The 21,092-nt window shown below is 40.7% G+C and overlaps 2 protein-coding genes across 2 annotated transcripts in view; one reads left to right on the plus strand and one right to left on the minus strand.

Annotated features, from left to right (window-relative positions):
- The window catches only part of Rnase13 (ribonuclease A family member 13 (inactive)), a 41,638-nt gene that overhangs the window by 18,357 nt on the left and 2,189 nt on the right, over positions 1-21,092 (minus strand). The window contains exon 2 of the mRNA XM_077109133.1: positions 2,058-2,225. The gene's annotated coding sequence lies outside the window, so the exon portion shown is untranslated. The remainder of the gene's footprint in view (positions 1-2,057; positions 2,226-21,092) is intronic.
- On the plus strand, positions 9,272-9,751 carry LOC143393718 (ribonuclease 7-like). Its single transcript, XM_076848139.2, has one exon. The coding sequence runs from the start codon at positions 9,281-9,283 to the stop codon at positions 9,749-9,751; it is 471 nt and encodes a 156-aa protein (XP_076704254.2). The 5' UTR covers positions 9,272-9,280.

Consider the following 21,092-nt stretch of genomic DNA (forward strand, 5'->3'; position numbering starts at 1 on the left):
CTGCCTTTCTCATTTAGAAAATGAGAAAAATAAGACACAGTTAACTTAAACATGTGCCCAAGATTGCATGACTAGTTTAGGCAAGAATTTAGATTTTTAAAATTAGTCTAGTGATGTTTCCAAACTGGAACTCTAATTAATGATCCCAAATAAATTATTTCCCAAGGTCAAATTCACCATACATAGACAGCAAATCAATCTGCAAATGGGCAGACTCCCAGATTTGAGGGGAAAACCCTGCTCATCCAAAAAAGTGTTGAGTGCCCATGATCCTGACATATTTGCATTTCCACCCTGCACCTGAATACTCCTATTGTATCAGTCAGAAGGCAAAGAAAACAGCACTCAAGGACTTGAGGACTGTGTTGGTCAGTTTTCATCACTGCAACCAAAATATCAGACAAGAGCAGCTCAGAGGAGGAAAAGTTTATTTTGGACTCATGGTTTCAGAGGTCCAGTCCATGATTGACCAGATCCATTGCTCTGGGCTGGAGGTGAGATAGAACATAATGATGAAAGGGCATGCTGGAGGAAAGCTGCTCACTTCTTGGCAGCCTGGCAGCAGGGGGAGAGGAGTGTGGAGCCAGGTACAAAATATAATCCCCAAGACCTACTTCCTCCAGTCATGCCCCCACCTGCCTTTAGTTACCACCCAGTAATCTATTCAGATTATACGTCGATTAGGTTACAGCTCATAACCTAATCACTTTACCTCTAAAAATTCCTTCATTGTCCCGTGAGCTTTTCAAGAGACATCTCATATCCAAACCATTAACAATGATAAACTAGCCAAGGATGATCCTGGCTATTTGAGATATAAATGAGGACATACAGCAAGAGTAATAGCCTTCACCTCCGTCTGCTGCTCAAGGACGGGAAGAACCCATCTGGTAGTGCTCAAGGTGGGCCTGACACATCCTGAGGCATTGTATCTGAGGTAAGGGTCCCCATTCTCTATCCTCAAGGTTGGCATATCCAGCGTTCAGTTTTTGTGGTAAATTAGAGCGATGGTTCCCAGACTTTTCCCTGAAGTGCTAGCAATGGCAAAGGAAAATTAAATAAAATATCCAAAATCATTCCCCCAAAGCATGACTTTCCTTGAAGTCTTTCTTTCACTTAAATAATATTTATAAAATAAGCTTATGCATGGATATCATAGATATTGTCTTAAAATTTCACTTGTTATCATGATGGATTTATGTTACTTTCCTAATTTTCATAGCTGCACTGTGATTATGTATACAACAGTGCTTGTAATTAAGGAATAGTCCCTGAAGTATTAAGGAGTCATGGGTATCGAGTCTGTAATTCATTCTCAAATGGCTCATAAATGTCAACAATTGGGGAATTGAGATGATGCATGTAGGGGAGTTTTATGTGCTATTTCTGAAACTTTTAATTTGAAATTATTTCAACATAAATATATTTAAAGTTGTAAAAAATATATAATTTCTTTGAATTTTTCAATATTCCCAAGCACACAGTTTTATTTTCTATGAATATAAATATTTTAAATCACTTCCCATACTGCCGTCCTCAAAAAAATAGTTTAATTAAATATAGAAGGCATTTATCTTGTGACTTTGTGTTTATCTGTGTTCTAGAGCCCAGGATAGGAGTACACTGGCCTTAATGAGGTTCTTCATGTGATCTTTGTGGATTTGTATCTCTGACCAATATTTCTCTTTAAGAATAAGGTGAGGCCAGGCACATCAGGCATAGTGGTACACAGCTATAATCCCAGCTGCTCAGGAGGCTAAAGCAGTAGATTCACCAGTTGGAGGCCAGCCTCAGCATCTTAGTTAGACCCTGCCTCAAAATAAGCATTTTTTTTTAAAGGGCTGGGGGTGTAGCTCAATGGTAGAGCACTTGCCTAGCATGCACAGGCTCTGGGTTAAATTCACACATACACACACACACACACGCGCCCACACACAAGATAGGCTAGTCATGGGACTAGTGTATTAGGAAAGTTCCTTGCATGCCAAAAAATTAGAAATAGGCGTAGAGAATTTGGAATAGTGACTGGGACAAAGAAAGCCCTTAGGAAATATTACCTCTGATTGTTTTTATCATTGACATCATGGTCATCCCCGGGAGGTCTGAAGGTTGTGTGCAGGCTTGTAAATTAAAGGCTGCAGCAGGAATGTGAGGGTAGCCACATGCTTCAGCTCTGGTCAGGTTGAAGACTATGTCCTCTCCCTCGTGAGGACAAATCCAGGAATCTGGAACAAAGGAAGACGGTCAACACATGGAAACAAGATCATGGTGGGAATGGGTACCTGAGAAAAACCCAAAGCATTGCAAAGTAACAAAAATAGATCTAACAGGACAGAGAGAGTTATTGGGAAGAGAGTTGGGCTCCCAGGAGTGTGGCAACTGGATTCCATGAGATGTATCTCTAAGACTCTGAGCTTATGAACCAGGGTCCAAGGTATTCCCATGAATCTTTAGAGCCAGGAGCCCCTCTTAGAAGAGAATCCCCCTTAAAGGAATTTGTTATAACTTCTGGAAGCTTCTGACAAAGCTTCTGCCTCAATCTGAGACTCACCTAACTTGCCTACACTGATCACTGCCTCTTTGCCAAGATCCCAGGCAAACAGACCAGAGACACAGAGACAGATCAGCCTGTTGTCCTCCAGAGCTGCTCAGGGACAGGACACTGACCTGAAGTCTTCACATGCTTCTGGTTTCTCTTTTGGCTTTTCCAACCCAAGCTGGCCTCTACAGTTTCCCAGACTTCTATACTGTCTGTATTACTGTTTTCTATTCTGTCTTCTTTTCCCCCAAATATATTGCTATATATGCTCACAAAGTAATTGGGAATGTAAATATAACTGTTATGGTTTCAATATTAGGTGTCTCTCCAAAGCTCAGGTGTGAGACAATGCAAGAAAGTTTAGAGGTGAAATGATTGGGTTATAAGAAGTTCCACCAAATCAGTGCATTCATTCCCTGATAGGGATTAACTGAGTGGTAACTATAGGCAGAGAAGGTGTGGCTAGAGGAGGTGGGTCCCTTGGGGCATGCCTCTGAGGTATATATTTTGTCCTTGCTGAGTAGAGTTCTCTCTGCTTCTTGGTGGCCATGTCCCCAGCTGCTTTCTTCTGCCCCATCCTTCCACCATTTTGTTCTGCCTCGCCTCAGGTCCCAAGGAAAAGAGTCAACCATCTGTGGATCTTTGAAACCATGAACCCCAAATAAACTTTTCCTCCTCTAAAATTGTTCTTGTCAGGTCTTTTGGTCATAGAGGTGAAAAAGCTGACTATAACATATAAACTCGTTCTCATTTATGAATTAGCATTGCAATCGATGTTTCATAGCCAGAAAACAATGATGGGAGCAACTGGCCAGTTAAATGCCAGGACCATTGACAGAAGTAGATGCTTCTTGCAGTCACCTGTCCTGACCCCAAGCAGTCCACCATGAATGTGTAAATTGTTTGGCATAAATTTGGCTAAAAAATATCCTATGCTGTGTCCAGAGAAACAGGACATTTGCCTCTGAAGTTAACCTTGATCCCTTCATTCAGTTTGGCTCTGTGTGAATTTTATTTCCAGCCTTCTTAGCCCAGCTTGTCTCAGTCTTGGCGCCTCCAGAGAGCAGCAACAGCAAGGTGCTTCTCACACCCTATCATAAAGACTTTTAGCTTTCAATTTATCATTAGAGTTTTCTTGTATATAATCTTTATAAATACATCCCATCATTGCCCTCTACTGGGGCAATGCAGGACCTAGAGCTAATTCTGGTTCTAAGAAGAGATTTGAAAAACATACACCCCACACTGCCCTCAGCAATAGCACAGGAGTCCCCTTTAGAACCGTCCTTCCTGAGGTCAGTGTCTCCCTCCCAGGGGCCTTTTAGAGGGTAAAGCCTGAAGAACCCTACTAGGGTGGCTCTAATAGTTCAAAGATTGCGTTTTAGTAGCAGCATTGGTGCTGGTCTGCTTCACTCCAGTAACCCATATAGAGTTTTCTGGTATCCTTGCCTATCCCTCCTGGGGTTTCCTGAAAAAAAAAAAAAAAATGGTCTTTGGGGAGGAAGTTGCTTAATCTCCATTCCTCTTCTTTCAAGCTACCTCAGAGTCTTCTATTAGGCCTCTCCTTGTATTCTACTGTAGCTGCTAAGACTTTTTTTTTTTTTTTAATTTTTTAAATAATAACTTTATTTAATTTATTATGTGTTGTGAGGATCTAATTCAATGCCTCATATGTGCTGGGCAAATGCTCTAACACTGAGCCACAACTCTAGTGACCCCCACCTTTTTGTATTGGGCATTGAACCCAGGGGGGCTCGCTCTACCACTGAGCTACATCCCTAGCCCATTGGTTATTATTTTTTATTTCATTTATAAGTTGACCAGACTGGTTTTTAACTTGAGATCCTCCTGCCTCAGCCTTCTGGGCCTCTGGGATTATAGGCATGTGCCAGCCTGGCTGCTAACACTTTGTTTTTCCTTGTTCCATAGAGTTTTGGAGCCAGAGGGCATTTAATAAATTATTCAACTGAAAATCTTTGTGTTACAAATGACAAGGAGACGGAGAGGACCAGCATAGAGAATGAGGCCAGCACATAGTTCCTGTGTGCCCCTGTGAGCTAGCCAAATGCCAGGTCTCAAGGGAGAGGGAAAAACAGAAAGCAAGTTGGAGACAAGTTATTGTGGAGATAAAAGGAAGTCCAGTCTCATTAGAATAGTATTTTGTTAGAGTAGTTTGTATTTGGAGAAGAAGTGGGAGAGTACTGGTAAGGGATGGGTGGACTGGACATAGGCTGAGTAGAAGAAGGCTTTGATGCCAGGCGGAGGAAGTTGAATTTTGCCCTGTATGAAAGGGAACCACTGGGGATTTTCTTTAACAGGGAAAAGATATAGGGAAAGGAGTATTTTACCAAGATCTATCCAACAATATTATATATGCTCAATTAGACCCAGGAGAAAGTGGGACACATAGGAGATGATGACAGTCATCCAGATAGGGGGTAGAAAGGGAAAGAAGAGAAGCAATAAGGTTGGCCTCACGTGCTCCAAGGCTTTGAGCATGCTAGGTATTCAATAAGTTAGCTACCTAATTGATACAAGGATGAAGAAGGGAAAGTCAAAGGGGAATACTTTCAATTGAAAGTGTCAAAAAAACCCAAGGGTTTTTCTCACACCCTATCATAAGACCCTATCGGAACAATATAGCTTTCAATTTATCACAAGAGTTTTCTCACACATAATCTTTATAAACACATCCCATCATTGCCCTCTACTGGGGCAATGCGGGACCTAGAGCTAATTCTGGTCCTAAGCAGAGGTTTGAAAAACATATACCCCCCATCACCCTCAGCAATACCAGAGGAGGTGAATTCTGAGACAATAGAACTGGCTGCATGAAAGGTAGTAAAGATCCATGTCAGTGGAGGTATTCAGGCTCAACTCCATTTGGGGGAACATTATAAAGAATATGCTTATGAGCTTCCCTGGTGGTGCACACCAGAATATACCTCCAATCAGTAACAGACAGACCTCTGAAGTGCCTCCTAGCTTGGGTATCCTACAAAGCTGGGTGGATGTAAAGTCAGCAACGTGCCTGACCCAACCTCATGCAATTGACTAGAACTTAGTGTTTTTAATGTCGGGTTCAGTATTCTTATCACTTCACTATTTCACATTTGCATCTTGAGTCATCTCAAGGGAGGAAGTTAAGTTACACTCTGGGACTGGCCAGAAACACCCATATAAAAACAAAATCAGTAAGAATTGGATCTTAAGTGCATTTAACCCTTTAAATGCACTGCCTGCATAGAGTGTGAATTGGGGAATGGAAGTGAACTGGTTCTGTTCACTCACTACTCCATTGCTTTGCATGTTACTCAAAGACAGAGACATTGTCTCCTCAGTTGGAAAATAAATGTAAATATTTCTGTCTCATGTGGGTGCTACAAGATAAATGAGGAGATGCTGTTTCTATCAACAAATAGATCGATAGACACGCTCTGCTTAACTCTGTCAAGAACACAGTACACAATAGTGGTGATGTTCAATCTACTTATGATCTCGTGGGCACAGGCACCAGTCACTCAGAGCCACAATGGCTCATCTGCCAGACCAGTGACTAACAAGGTGACTGTAAACTCACAAGACAATTATCAATAATCAGGAAAGTAGTGTGGGAGCCAGATAGGCCTAATATTTTTATTATTATTTTTTTAGTTGTAGGTGGACACAATATCTTTACTTTTATTTACTTTTATGTGGTGCTGAGGATCGAATCCAGTGCCTCACACGTGCTAGGCGAACGCTCTACCACTAAGCTACAACCCCAGGCCCCCTAATCTTTAATTCTGGTCCTACCTCTTAAACATGTGACCTTAATCTTCCTGAGCCTTGGTTACTTTTCTGTAAAATGGGGATAATAACATGGGACAGATAGCACATATCTGTACATAAAGCACAATGCCTTGACCCATGAAACACTTTTTATGATGATGGCTATTTTTTTTTTTTAATACCAGGGATTGAACCCAGGGACACTTAGTTACTGAGCCACATCCCCAGCCCTTTTTTGTATTTTTATGTAGAGCCAGGGTCTTGTTGAGTTGCTTAGGGTCTCACTAAGTTTCTGAGGCTGGCATTGAACTTGCAAGCCTCCTGAGCCAATGGGATTACAGGCATGTGCCACTGCCATTGAGCTGTTATTTTTAACAAAGCACCTAGAACATATTAGATGTTCACTAAACAGCAGTCCGTAGTATCCCTTTCCTCCTATTGCTGTTGTAAATCCCTGTACTGACTCAAACCTTAAAATGGGGTGTATATTTTCCTGGCTACTGTTAGTAGTCAACATTACACTGTGCACCATCGGATTTACCAGATTTCAACATTTCACTACACCACATTGAATATGTAAAATCCGGCCTCTCATTTAAGATCACTTTTGCAGGAATGTATATAAAACATGTTTAAAGTTTTACATTGAAATTATATGACTACAAGTAATTTGTGATCAATGCTGTGCCCTTCTTCATTCGCAGTGCTTGGGAATTCCTCCAAAATGAGAAAAATCTAAATAAGATCATTTTCCAATGTAATGTACTTTTTATGTATGCCAAACTTCAAAATAAATAAAATTGACTTTGTTACTTTTGTAATAGGTAAGCAAATATTTGATTTTATATTTGCCTTTTCCTGTATTGGAGCCAGTACATTTTTTCCCAGTCTCAAAGACCGTAGGTCCCTGGAAATCTCCCAGTCCCTAAACACAAAGCCTCTAGTGCTTAATGGATAAAACAGCCCTAAGACTGTGGCAGTTGAGAAGGTTCATGATGAATGACTAGGATCAAATACACAATCAAAGGAACCCCTTCCCCAGGCTGCCTGAGTGAAGCTGGTCAGCTGCAGGGCCAGCACATGTTTGCAACTTAATTGGATTTGAAGCTTGCAGAGTCTGTGGCCAGTCATTTGGTCAGCAGGAAATGTTTAGGCCAGCCCTCGGCTTCTGCTGCCATCCCCACCCAATCACTCCAAAGCCTGGTGGCTTGGATTATAATTGTTAATGAATAATCACTTGGTAATCTTTTCATCCCAATGGGAAAGGCTCAGATGAGGGCCTGCAAGAAAGAAATGACATTCTGGGGGAAAAACAAATAAAAGACATAAAGAGGGGAAAGAAAAAAAATTCACAGTGGTGCTCAAGCCAAGTGCCTGCTGGGTAATTTTTTTCTTGGGTCCAAAAATCAGTATTTTGTTTGCTTTGTAGGAAGAACTGCATGAAAGGATTCTTACCATGGAAAGGGGGAGTTCTGTTGGTGAACCAGGCTCCACCTTGGGACAAAGAGACCAACCCCTCAGAAGTTTCACATTCAGAAATGGAGAAGAACATATTTTCTCGAAGGCAGAGGAGTCATATAAATGCCAGTGGTTGGGATGCTGGATGGAATTCCAGACACCAACACGGATCTGAGGAGCTATTGCACAGATCAAGTCTGGCCAGCTGAAGTTATTTGCTTTTTTTCCTTGACAATTTTTGCAATATCTACTTACTTCATTACTATAATTTACCAGATACATATTTATTCGTTTATTTCAAATAATTCTTTGAAAATGAAACTGTCCAGTACCATCTTTCACAAAGTACTTGTGTTATTTAATAAACAGAAATAAAAATAAACATAATGAATGTCATCTGTTAGTTTAAAAACTCTCTTCTAATATTATTTTCAGCTGAAGACTCAGCCTGAGGCCTGTTGTCTCTTGAAAGGGAGGAAAAACAAATCCTAGTGAGTATAACAGAATGTTTCCTTCTTGCTCTAAGAGGAAACTTTCTCCCAAATGTTATCAGAAAGGTTAAGAGAAAGTTATTTAAGGTAATGTTCTCACACCACCTAAAACCACAAACAGAGACACGCTATGCTCTGCTTCTCTGGGAAGCTCTTTCCCCTTCCCTAGGCAGCTGGCGCTGGACCAAAGGGAAGGGTTGAAAGTCAGGAAGCTCCCAGTCCCTGTGCTGCCACTCACTCAATGGCCTTGGGAAGGGCACTTGCCCTTTCAGGAACTTGAGCTTCATTCTCTCTCTAAAATGAGGCAGTCAATTGAGGTGACCTCAAAGATCTCTTCCAGTTCTGACCCTCTATCATTCCAAGGCATTGCCCAGCAGGGCAAAATGTCAGACATGGAAAGAACCCAGTCACTGTACAGCTTTACCAGCTGGTGCAGTGATTCCCTGACTCAGTGGGACCATTTTTCTGTAACTTCAGTGAGAAACAGAACTGCAGAGTGGAGAGGAATGAGTCTAACTCCACAATCCCAATCCACCTTTTCCGGGACACCTAAGCCAGACTGGGAGATCTTTGGCCTGTTTTTCTTCAAAGACTGGTTTCCCTTCATGACTACTTCTCAGAGAGTCAAAAAGGAAACAGGGGCATACGCAACGAACAGAAGCAGTGGAAGCTTGATTAAAATGTTGTATTTGACATTCTCTAGTAGTGTGGTGGATGGGGAATTTCCTTAACTTTTTAGGAGTCTCAGTTTGCTCATGCATATAGAGAGGGTAATTATATTCACTTTATACAACTATTGTGAGGGGTAGACAATAAAACTATTCATTGAAGGCATAAAAAGCACATTAGCTGCTGGGATCAAAAAGTAAAGTGCAGATGGTCTCCTCAAATATCTTGGGCTGCAGGAACCCTGCAGTAACTGACTTAGGGTATGAAATTCTTGGAAGGACTAGCAGGACTCGCATGATTACCTACTCACCCATCTACCCCTCCCCTCTGTTCCACTTCCCCCTTAGGAGAAATGGCACCAGCCAGACCAGGATTCTACCCACTGATGCTGCTCCTGCTGCTGGGACTGTGGGTGCTTGAGACCCCAGTCAGTGCCAAGCCCAAGAACATGACCTCATCCCAGTGGTTTGAAACTCAGCACGTGCAGCCCAAGCCGCAAGCATGCAACTCAGCCATGGGTCACGTCAACAAGTTCACAGAACACTGCAAGAACCTCAACACCTTCCTGCATGAATCCTTCTCTAATGTGGCCACCACCTGCCAGACCCCCAAAATAACCTGCAAGAACAACCATGAAAACTGCCACCAGAGCCCAGGACCTGTGTCCCTCACCATGTGTACACTCACCTCAGGGAAGTATCCGAACTGTAGGTACAAAGAGAAGCATCTGAATGCACCTTACATAATAGCCTGTGAACCTCCCCAAAAAAGGGACTCTAGGAAATTCCGGCTGGTTCCTGTGCACTTGGATAAAATTGTCTAAGGTCTGGGATCCTCTTCCGAAGCTCTGCAAACACTTTTCATTGCTGAGCATTTCCTCCCTTGAGTTCTTTACTAATCCTTACTGTCTTTGCAAATACCACTTCCCTCCTACCGACCAGAACTCATATTCTCTGGATTCCTTAGGGGGTTTTATGGATGCTCCAAAGGAGGAACAGAGAGGGTCCTTCTCTTTATCCTTCACCGCTGCTTACTTTTCTTTCTCAGTGTTTGGTACTATGTGGCTCTTCCAGAGTCAAGCACTGGGGATCTCAGAATGGTTGGATCCAGGCTTTGTGGAGCAATGGCTTATGTAATTTTGGAGACCTTCTTCTTAAAGAAAAAGAATCTAAAATTACAAGCACAAGATAAGTTAAGGACCTTGGAAGGGCTGTGGTTGGACAGCCTGGAGGAATCCCAGACAGGGGCAATTATCTAAGGAAAGTGGTCAGCAGATCAGTGCTGGGTTCCCTGTGTCAGACAAAGAAATGTGTCTGATTTTGCTGAAATAAAAGACTATGCTGTTCCTGATTGAGTTCATGTTACTGTCTGGAGGGAATATGAAAGATTTGTAGCTCTTGTTCAGAGGCCCATTATCTATCTATCTATCTATTTATTTTGGTACCAGGGATTGAACCCAGGACACTTAACCACTGAACTACATCCTCAACCCATTTTTATATTTTATTCAGAGACAGGGTCTCGCTGAGTTACCAAGTGCCTCCCTAAATTGCCGGCTTTGATCCTCCTACCTCAGCATCCCGAGTTGCTAGGATTACAGGTGTGTGCCACCATGCAGGTCAGAGGCCCTTCTTAATCCTGTGGACATCAGCTTCATCTGCGCCAGGTAGGAGGAAGGGTAGCATCCTAATCAAACACAGTCAGGGAGGCCTTGATACTGTCATCCATTTCCTTTAAAGTTATTTAGAGGTCCCATCTCTTGCAAAGGGGAGGAAGGAAAGGAAGAATAGGCTATGCCCAGGATGCTGAAGCCTGAACCCTTGTTTGTGGTCAATACCTGAGTTCTTGCTTCACTAATATAACCCAGATCAGAAGCCTCAGACTTCTAAAGTGAATTTCCCTTCCTTGGGAATTTCAGAATCAAGACTTACCAAAACTCTTAATCAGTGCTTGTCTACTAGCTATAGTAAAGGAGCAGTTTTATATGTAATCTGCCTAGACCAATACTCTTATAAAATACAATCAAATGAATTCTAGGAAATGAATAGAACATATAGACAAAACAAAATCCTCAAATTTTTATTACTAGATTCAATTAACATAAAATTACTCTGTCAACTTGTTGTAAAAGTTTGTTTCTTCTCAATTTCTGTACTTATCTTAATAGATATTCAGAGAAAACATACAGATTATACACATTGACACGCATACAAACCAACACAAGACATATATAATACACTTCCATACATATATGGGAACACAGGGACACATGTTCACACACATGTATGAGTATGTACAACACACACATACACATGCACACACACTCAATAGCAAGGCACCTCCTCTCCTTTTCTCTACCATTTCTGTTTTTTCTTCACATCTCCCTTCCCATATTTGTAAAGATTTTTCCTACACAGGCTATGATTCAGAATAAGGAAAGGATGTTTGTTGAAACATGAAGTGGCAGAGAAAGCATAGAATTCAGAAATTCCAACTCCCAGCCTCCTTCCAAGCTTTCTAGGATTCGAGCTCATTACCAATACCAACACCATCCCACCCGCAACTGCAGCTTCTCTCACAGCTTGCACAGCCCGTCCACACCACGCTCTGCCCATCACCACCACTTAATGTTGATCACTCCTGTGCTTGGGACCAGGGACGAAGACACACTGGAAGTGAGAGAGAAGCAATACTCTCCCACCACTCTGGCATCTTCCCAGGGTTGTAGGCAGCTCCCTTTCCTGCATCTGCACCTTAAATGATAGTGTTTCTCAGGGTCCTATTCTTAGCTCTGTTTTCTTCTCACACTGTGCTCAATGAACTGATTTTGTCCATGTCTTCAACTGCCATTTACCTGCTGTTAAAGGCATTTCTCCAGCCCAGATCTCCCATGGTCTAGGCATGTATGTCCCTGTACCTGTTGTTTCTGGCCTCAATGTCCTGCAGGCATCTGTACACAGAACAGTTTGTGATCACCTGGCTACCAAATGCATCCTCCTCCTGCAGTCTCTTGGGCTTACTTAGTGGAATCATCATATTCAATCATTTAAGGTTATAATCTAAGACACATCATTTTTTGTTTGTTTGTTTGTTTCCTAAATAATTACCCATTTATCCCAGTACTGCCTCAAGAGAGCACAAAAATTCTTGAGTTTTCTCTTTTGGTACTGGGGATAGAACCCAAAGGCACTTAACCACTGAGCTACATCCCCAGACCTTTTTATGTTTGTTTTTTGTTTTGTTTTGTTTTTTGGTGGGGGGGGGAGTACCAGGGATTGAACTTGGGAGCACTCGACCACTGAGCTGAGCTGCATCCCCAACCCTATTTTGTACTTTATTTAGATACAGGGTCTCACTGAGTTGCTTAGTGCCTCACTTTTGCTGAGGTTGGCTTTGAACTTGTGATCCTTCTGCTTCAGGCTCAGGAGCTGCTGGGATTATAGGCGGGTGCCACCACAACAGGCTTTTTTGTTGTTGTTCTTGTTTTATTTTAAGGAAGGTTCTTACTAAATTGCTGAGACTGTCCTCAAATCTGCAATCTTCCTGCCTCAACCTCCCAAATCACTGGGATTTCAGATGTGCACCATCAAGTGCAGCTTAAGTTTTCTTTTCTCCTCTCTTTTCTACCAAATAGCATTGGGTTCCTACATATTATGGCCTTCAAGTGGGCTGTAGTTTGGAAGGACCTAGGCAAACACACCCAGGTTATTGTGATGGCAGATTCATTATCTTGTTGAAGAGGCAATAATAAAAATACACATGAAATACTCTCAAAAGTAAAACAGGAGAGAAGAAAGAATTAAAAATGGCTTCTGTAACCTTTTTCTCCCACTGCCCCAGGCTTTCATTTTTCTTGACCTTAAGTTAACTCTCTATTTAGTGTTAACCTTTCTGTTGTATATCTCTGGCTAACATTAGGTCTAGAACCACAGTTAGGCAACACAGGAAAAATTCAACCATTCACTATCTATAAGAGTTGTGGCCCCAGAAGCTGGGAAGCTTCCAGAATAGAATGAATCCTTAACTAGACTAATTATATCCAACAAGTGGTGTAGCAACCCGGGTAGGAGTTTCTGACTTCCGTGTGTAGGCTAAAGAATTAGGTGGAATGTAATTCGAATCTAGGAACCATGGGCTATAAAACGGGCCCATTTGGAGAGTAATGACACAGCATACATGAAACTGGGCTCAGTGGGGCAGCTGGGGGCCTGAGAAGAGCTATCCCAAAGTCTGGGGACAAAACCTCTACTGACTGTGCTCTCCAAGCCACCGAGAACAGGCTTCTGAAACATAGCTTGGGAAGGGGCTCCCAGCCATTTGATTCAGCCATTATTTTCTAATAGGTAAGTATGTTTTAATTCCAGAAGATTTAGAATTAAAGACAGAAATATTTATAAGAATGAAACACATAGCAATAACATGTTTAAGGAATTTGTATATATTCGGTATTGTGGGTATTTGTAATGTTTAACGGAATTTAGGGGCTGAGGATGTAGCTCAGTGTTAGAATGCTTGTCTCGCATACAGGAGACCCTGGGTTTGATTCCCAGTACTAGAGAGAGACAGAGAGACAAAGAGAGAATTTAGTCTATTACCCTAACAAGATGGACTTGTAATTCTAATTTAAAATGTGCATGATTTGAAATAAAACTTTTCTTTAAAACTAGTTTTGGGCCAGGTGCAGTGGTGCATGCCTGTAATCCCAGCAGCTTGGGAGGCTGAGACAGGAGTTCAAAGCCAGCCTCAGCAAGGGCAAGATGCTAAGCAATTCAGTGAGACCCTCTCTAGATAAAATATTTTTAAAAAAAGGACTGGGGATGTGGCTCAGTGGTCAAGTGCTCTTGAGTTCAATCCCGGTACCTTCCCCACAAAAAAAAAAAAAAAAACTAGTGTTGGAATGCCAGGCATGGTGGCACACTCCTGTAAACCCAGGTACTTGGGAGCCTGAGATAACTTGGTAAGAACCTGTCTCAAAATTTAAAAAAATAAATAAAAAGGGTTGGGATATAGCTCAATGGTAGAGAACCATTGGGTTCATTCCCCAATTCTACTGCTTACTACTATAACTACTAATACTAATATGAATGATAATAATAATAAAATTGGTGTTAGAACACAAGAAAATTGATTCACCCTATTTATAAATCATTAGATTTATAATTTTTAGGTATTCAAGAATGTTTTGCTGGTTGGCTCAGATGACTGAATTACTTAATAAGGACATGAAATATATTAAATTTATAAAATATACTTTAACTATTTTAATTTATATTTAATCATTAACTACATTTTTTTAAATTCTGTAAACAGCATGCCTTTATTTCATTTGTTTATTTTAATGTGGTGCTGAGGATCGAACCCAGTGCTTCCCACATGCAAGGCAAGCACTCTGCCACTGAGCTACAATCCCAGCCCATCATTAACTACATTTTTAAAGGCCCAAATAGTCATTAAATTCTTTAAAGTGAATATTTAATTTATTTCTTTTTAAGTTACATATAAAAGATTAAAAACTGGACTTCTGATCTATAGCCTAATATAAAGAACATAATTTTTCTTTTTCCCCTTTTTTGATACTGAGGTTTTAACTCAAGGGCACTTAACCACTTGAGCCATATCCCCAGCCCTTTTTATTTTTTATTTTGAGAAAATCTCACTAAAGTGCTTAGGGCCTTGCTAAATTGCTAATGCTGGCTTTGAACCTGTGATCCTCCAGTCACCGGGATTACAGGCAAATGCCACCATGCCCAGCCAGGGACATATTTTTTTTAAGTATTTTTTTAGATGTTGATGAACGTTTCTTTTATTGATTTATTTTTATGTGGTGCTGAAAATCAAACTCAGTGCCTCATACATGCTAGGCAAATGCTCTACTACTGAGCCACAACCCCAGCCCAGGGACATAAATTTTTAAAAGCCAAATAGCTAAGACTAAGGATATAGTTCAGTGGTAGAATGTTTGCCTAGCATATGGCCCTGGATTGGGTCCCTAGTACTGGAAGGAAAAAAAGGGCCAATGGTTCTCAATACTCAGCACAAAAGGGACATATATATGTGTACATATCATACACCTGTGTGTGTGTGTATATTTTTTTAATTTTGTGTGTGTGTGTGTGTGTGTGTGCGTGGTGCTGGGGATCAAACCCAGGGCCTCACATGAGCTAGGCAAGCACTCTATCACTGAGGTACATCCCTGGCATCCAAAAGGGACATTTAAAAAACTCACATTGAGTCCATTTTTTAAATAATTTTTTAATAAAATAATTTTTTAGTTGTAGATGGAAACAATATCTTTATTTCATTTATTTTTATGTGGTGCTGAGGATCAAACCCAGTGCCTTACACACTCTCAAGAGTTTGTGAAAGATGGATGCTGCTATTTCTCCCTGAGATTTGTGAATGTACAGGTTTATACTTTCTTTGGGTTTCATCCCGTTCTTGAAATGAATCCTGGCAGTGGCCCACATGCTACGACCTCCAGCTTACTTTTGTGTTGTTCAGAGAAGAGTTGTGGTGTGATTTCATCTTTTAGACTTTGTCGAGATTTGGTTCCATTCTATGGTCAACTTTGGTAAACATTCCGTATTCACTTGAAAAGAATGTCTGCTGTGTAGTGGTGGCCTTGTAGTGTTCTGAACATGCCCATTAGGTGTGGGTTGTTCGTGATGTAGTTCTGCTGTCCTTTGTTCCTGATTATTTATGTATGGCCTAAGTCGTCGTCAGCTGCTAAGGGATGAGTGTTCTCATCTCCTTGCCATAATAGATTTATCCATCTTGTCCTTTAATTCTCTCTGGTTTTCATGCAGGTATTTATTTATTTAGTTAGTTAGTTAGCTAGTTAGTTAGTTAGTTAGTTATAGCTGTAGATGGACACAATGTCTTTATTTTTGTTTATTTATTTTTATGTGGTGCTGAGGATTGAACCCAGGGCCTCACGAATGCAAGGCAAGCACTCTACCACTGAGCTACAATCCCAACCCTCATGTAGGTATTTTACGTGCTAGGCAAGCACTTCACCACTGATCCACAACCCCAGCCCTTGAGTCCATTTTCTACACTTTACTTCCCAGTTGGCTTTAGGATGTATTTTCTGGTGTTCCCATGCTTGTTGGTTTCATTGGTGATTACAGAAGGGAAAGAAGTTGCTGTGGTAGAGGAGCCAAGGCTCAGGCTCATGAGCTCATAGTGGTGCCCTTGGAACTGAACCCAGACCTGTATCTGTCCTTGGCACTCTTCTCCCTCTGCCCAGTGCTGCCTCCCCGTAGGTATTCTTCTGAATTGGGGAGATTTTTACACTGCATTCTGGAAGAACCAAGAAAGGGAAGCAATGCATCCCTGAGACTAGTGTAGTAGTGTCCAAAGAATTCACCAAATTATACTCCAAGAAAAATTAAAACTCAGAGACTGATTGAGTCTCCATCCTCAATAAGGACTTTTCTTCCTTAGCCAAACATGGAGATTTGCGACTACATTTTACTAAGCGAAGTGGCTTAAAAAATTGTTAAGCAACAGCTTCTTCAATAAACAAGAGTGCAACCATGAAAGTGTGTGTGTGTGTGTGTGTGTGTGTGTGTGTGTAAATATACATGCATTCATGGTAATTTAAATATTCATGCATTTATGTTAGTAAAATTAGGAGCACTATATTCTACCAATTGCTGATTCTTTGGGGTTCCAAATTCCTCATTTAAAGTGCAAATATCCCCAAGCAAAAAGAAAAGAAAATAGTATAATTTGTTACAAGGACTTGTCCTTGAAATCAGTCACTTAGGTGCTCAGGTTGGCTTGGGAACAATTTGGAGGCATGGTATACACAGCATACATAGTCTTGTAATATAGGACTCATTGAGTAGGTACAATATAGGCAGAGACCTGGAAGTAGACAATGAAGATGTCAAGGAACTGGAGACAAACTTTGACCCATCTGCTTGGCAGTTCTGAAGATTAGGGAGGCCAGGGTGATTCATGCAGTCCTAGTTTCCACACTGCCTGCCCCAGGAGACTGGGACTCTAGATAGTCTGCCAATGAGGGCTCAAGGCTACTGCTAATGTAATTGGCACATGTTACCTCTTAACAAATGTCCATTTAACATAATTTATTTGGGGAGCAAATGAATGCAGATATACAGATGGGAAGATTCACAGATCACAAATCTGGAAAGCTTATAGAATATTTTTTAAAAATTCATTTTTGCAGGGCTGGTGTTGTGGCTCAGTGGTAGAGCGCTTGCCTAGCATGTGTGAGGCACTGGGTTCAATCCTCAGCACCACATAAAAATAAATACAATAAAGGATCACTGACAACTAAAAAAAAATTCATTTTGCTTAAAACTTTACAGCAAGTGGAGATTTGTGACCTATAGAGAAAAACTGTCCCATTTTCAGGCTGCTCTAAATATTAAAACTCCCTTACATAGAACCTAATCTACTTCTCTATATAACTGCAACAATTCACTAATGCCCCACCACTTTGAGACTCTCAGAATAGGTTGAACTCTCTTCACAACTAACCTTTTAAATATTTTAAGAGCATTTCACGACTTCTGTCCTCCAAATATTGCCTCATCTGGCAATAACAAGAACTATAAAATGGCTCCTGCTGTTTGACTCAGTAATTTCACTTTGTGAAATATACCAAATAGGAATAACGCAAAGTGTGGAGTATATTTGCACAAATTTGTTTGTACCTTTTCTTTGTAAAGCAAAGAAAAGTTTAATATAATACAAATGCCCTAAAACTGACAGTTACTAAGCAAATAGTGGATAACTACTCAAAGCTTTCATTGAAGAAAATGTATACAAAAATGACCTTGATGCACAGAAATGTGTACAGGCAAAGCTGCATGAAGAAAACATTACATAAAAATGGGCTATGAGCTAGGGGTGTAGCTCATTGGTAGCACATCTGCCTAGCATGTGAGAAATCTAGGTTCAATCCTGGGCACTGCAAAACAAAAAACAAAACCTCAGTCAAATGAGTTAAACTGTAGAAGAGATTCTGAGTTTGTACCTAAATCAAGTCCATAAATGAATTTTCCAAGCCATGCATTTTCCAGACTCTCACAGCACAATAAACTTGCATCTGATCCAGATGTTCTCATTTGTTTTTTGTTTTGTTTTTTAGTTGGAGATGGACACAATACCTTTATCTTTAGGTGGTGCTGAGGATCAAACCCAGTGCCTCACCCATGCTAGGGGAGTGCTCTACCACTGAGCCACAACTCCAGCTACTGGGGGTGGGGGGTGTCCCTCTGTTTTTAATTCTATCCTGTGTATTCATTTGCAAATATCCTCCAGTGGACAAAGTTAAGCAGCTGATTTCTTCTCTCTACCTCCCACTCCGGCCAGGTTTCCCCCTCTTCTCTCTCCCACCATCATTTCTGTTTCTGTGGGGGGTTTTGTTCCTCTTACAGTTTTTACCTTTGATAATACCTTTGAAGACCTGGTCAGACCCTAGCTAGAAAAGAGCAGTGACAAAAGAGACATGACTTCATGAAAAGTTTCTTTTTAGCTTACAGGTAGTTTGTCATGAGAGACAGAAAAACAAATAAATACATAATCAGAGACGAAGAAATAAAAACAGAGTTGCTATGAGACAGCAACATTTTAGTTCAGGCCCAGAGGATGAATTGTGGAAAAAGGCTCCATGTATAAAGAAAAGAGAACAAAAAGGTGCAGAATTAGGAGTAAGCAAAGTGTGTTTAAAGGTCACTGGTAGCTTACCACATAAGAAGAGTGGAAAGAAATGAGGCTGGGGGGGCTGGAGTTGTGGCTCAGTGGTAGAGTGCTTGCCCCTTGTGCATGAGGCCCTGGGTTCAGTCCTCAGCATCACAGAATCATAAATAAATAAAATAAACACAAATAAAGATATTTTTTTAAAAAATAAATGAGGCACAGAAAAGGTGTCATGATGCAAATGGGAAGCTCTTAGAAGAAAAGGTTGACAAGATGGTCTCATTTGGGGATATTTTAATTTACGGGGTGTGTGTGTATGTATGTGTGTGTGTGTGTGTGTGTGTGTGTGTGTGTGTGTCTTGATCAAACCTAGAGCCTTGCCCTTGCTCTATCAGTTAGTTGCACCTCCACCCCCGAGTTACATTTTTAAAATTTTACTGTGACTGTGGTGCAGAAACTGGCTTTTCAGAAATGGAGCTGGTAGACTAGCATGGAAACTAAGACACTGGCAGAGACAAGATGTTAACAGTTTGGGTTTTGAAGATACCTAGTTCAGAGAAGACAAATTGTAAATTTTTTGTTTGTTTTGGTTTTGGTTTCTGAGACAAACTCTCCCTAAGTTACTGAGGCTGGCCTCAAATTTGCAATCCTCCTGCCTTAGCCTTCCCAGTCATTAGGATTACAGGTGTGCACCAACGTGTCCAGCTAAATTGTAATTTTTTAAAGGAAAATTACCAATCTAATAAAACAAATCTAATGAATAACTAAACCAAAAATAAAATTTATATATTCTCCAGATTTCTTATGCTAAAATAACTAAGATTTGACCCCCTGTTTCTTTGGAAGGCACAATTAACATGTTCTCTAAAGTCTATCCCTAAATTGTCCCTTGTAGTCTTTCCTTAATTCCCCCTTAACTTGAGGTATGGACTAAAGCAGAGCCCTAGTCACTGCTACTCTCTAGGTAAATAAATAGTGAGCAGTCTAAAGCCCCAACTATATATAGAAGGCAATTGGAGATCTTGGTTCACATTAACCAGGCAATAAACTTTACAGATACAGATATTTTTTTCTGCTTTCCTCCACTTTAGAATAACACTACTTCTCCATAAAAACCATACTGGAAACTTCCTGGAAATTATTTTGACTATTACATATTCTACAAGAAGTCTAAGAAAAAATGAGTTTTCTTCTCTGACCCACAAGAACATATTGAACACTTTTAGAAACTCTTTCAACACTGGCTATTACAAAAACAAGTTTAACATTTTTTAAATGTGATGTTTCATTGGTAAAAAAGATGATATAAGTGTTCAAAATTCTCTTTTTATGAGCTTTGATAGCTTAGGTGAAGTTTATCACTTAGTGGTTGAGAGGGAAGACTCTGGAGTCAGACTGCCTGGGTTCAAGTTCTTGCTTCTTCATTTACTATGTAACTTAGAGCAAGTTACTTAACTTAAATAAGCCAGGATTTCATCATAAAATAGGAGCTTGATAAGTCCCACAGAATCTGAAATTGGTGAAATATGATGAAAAATATTTGTGAATGCAGGAGAGGGCCTCTAAGCTTGGTCTCTTCACAGCCTCGAATTTCTCCATTTAAACCTTACTTCTGAGCCTGGTGCTATGGCACAGACCTGTAATCCCAGTGGCCTGGGAGGCTGAGACAGGAAGATTGCAAGTTCAAAGCCAGACTCAGCAACTCATTGAGACCCTGTCTCTAAATAAAATACAAAATAGGGCTGGGAATGTAGCTCAGTGATAGACTGCCTGCCCCTGAGTTCAATCCCCAGTACCCCAGCCCCCAATAAATAAATAAATAAATAAATAAATAAAAATTACTCCTGGACTGGGGTTGTGGCTCTGTAGTAGAGTACTTGCCTAGCACATGTGAGGCACTGGGTTCAATCCTCAGCACCATAAATAAATAAATAAATAAAGCTTACTCCTTCATATGCCTACCAAAAGCACACACAATGGATTATTGTATACAAATGCACATGTACACACACACGCACACACACATACATTCTTTCATGTAAGAGGTTCATTCTCTGGACAAAGTGGTATTTAACCACTTTAAGCATATATATCACTCGCTTAAAAAAAAAAAAAAAAAAAAAAAAAAAAAAAAAAAAACTTTGCAATTTAACACAGATTTTTAAATTCCTGAAAAGAATGGGTAACTGCATCCCAGACCCTGCATCCAAACTCCCTCATCCCACCAACTCAGAAGTTCTCCTTTTTCCCATGGGTGGGGTGATCCACTCCTTTTTAAAATATATATTTCACTGCTTAGTTGTGGGAATCTTGGACTTTACCAAGAGTTCCCCAATTTGCTTGAGTATAAGAGATGTAAGACCCAGTAAGGGAAGGTTCACACTCAGTACTGACATGGGTGTGCTGGGTTTGAGACAAGTGATTTATAAGGTTCATAAAACATCCTCTGAGAAAGTTTCCCAAGTGCTGGACCCTACAACCAGCCACAG

This window comes from Callospermophilus lateralis, chromosome 3, assembly GCF_048772815.1.
Source record: "Callospermophilus lateralis isolate mCalLat2 chromosome 3, mCalLat2.hap1, whole genome shotgun sequence".
NCBI lineage: Eukaryota > Metazoa > Chordata > Mammalia > Rodentia > Sciuridae > Callospermophilus > Callospermophilus lateralis.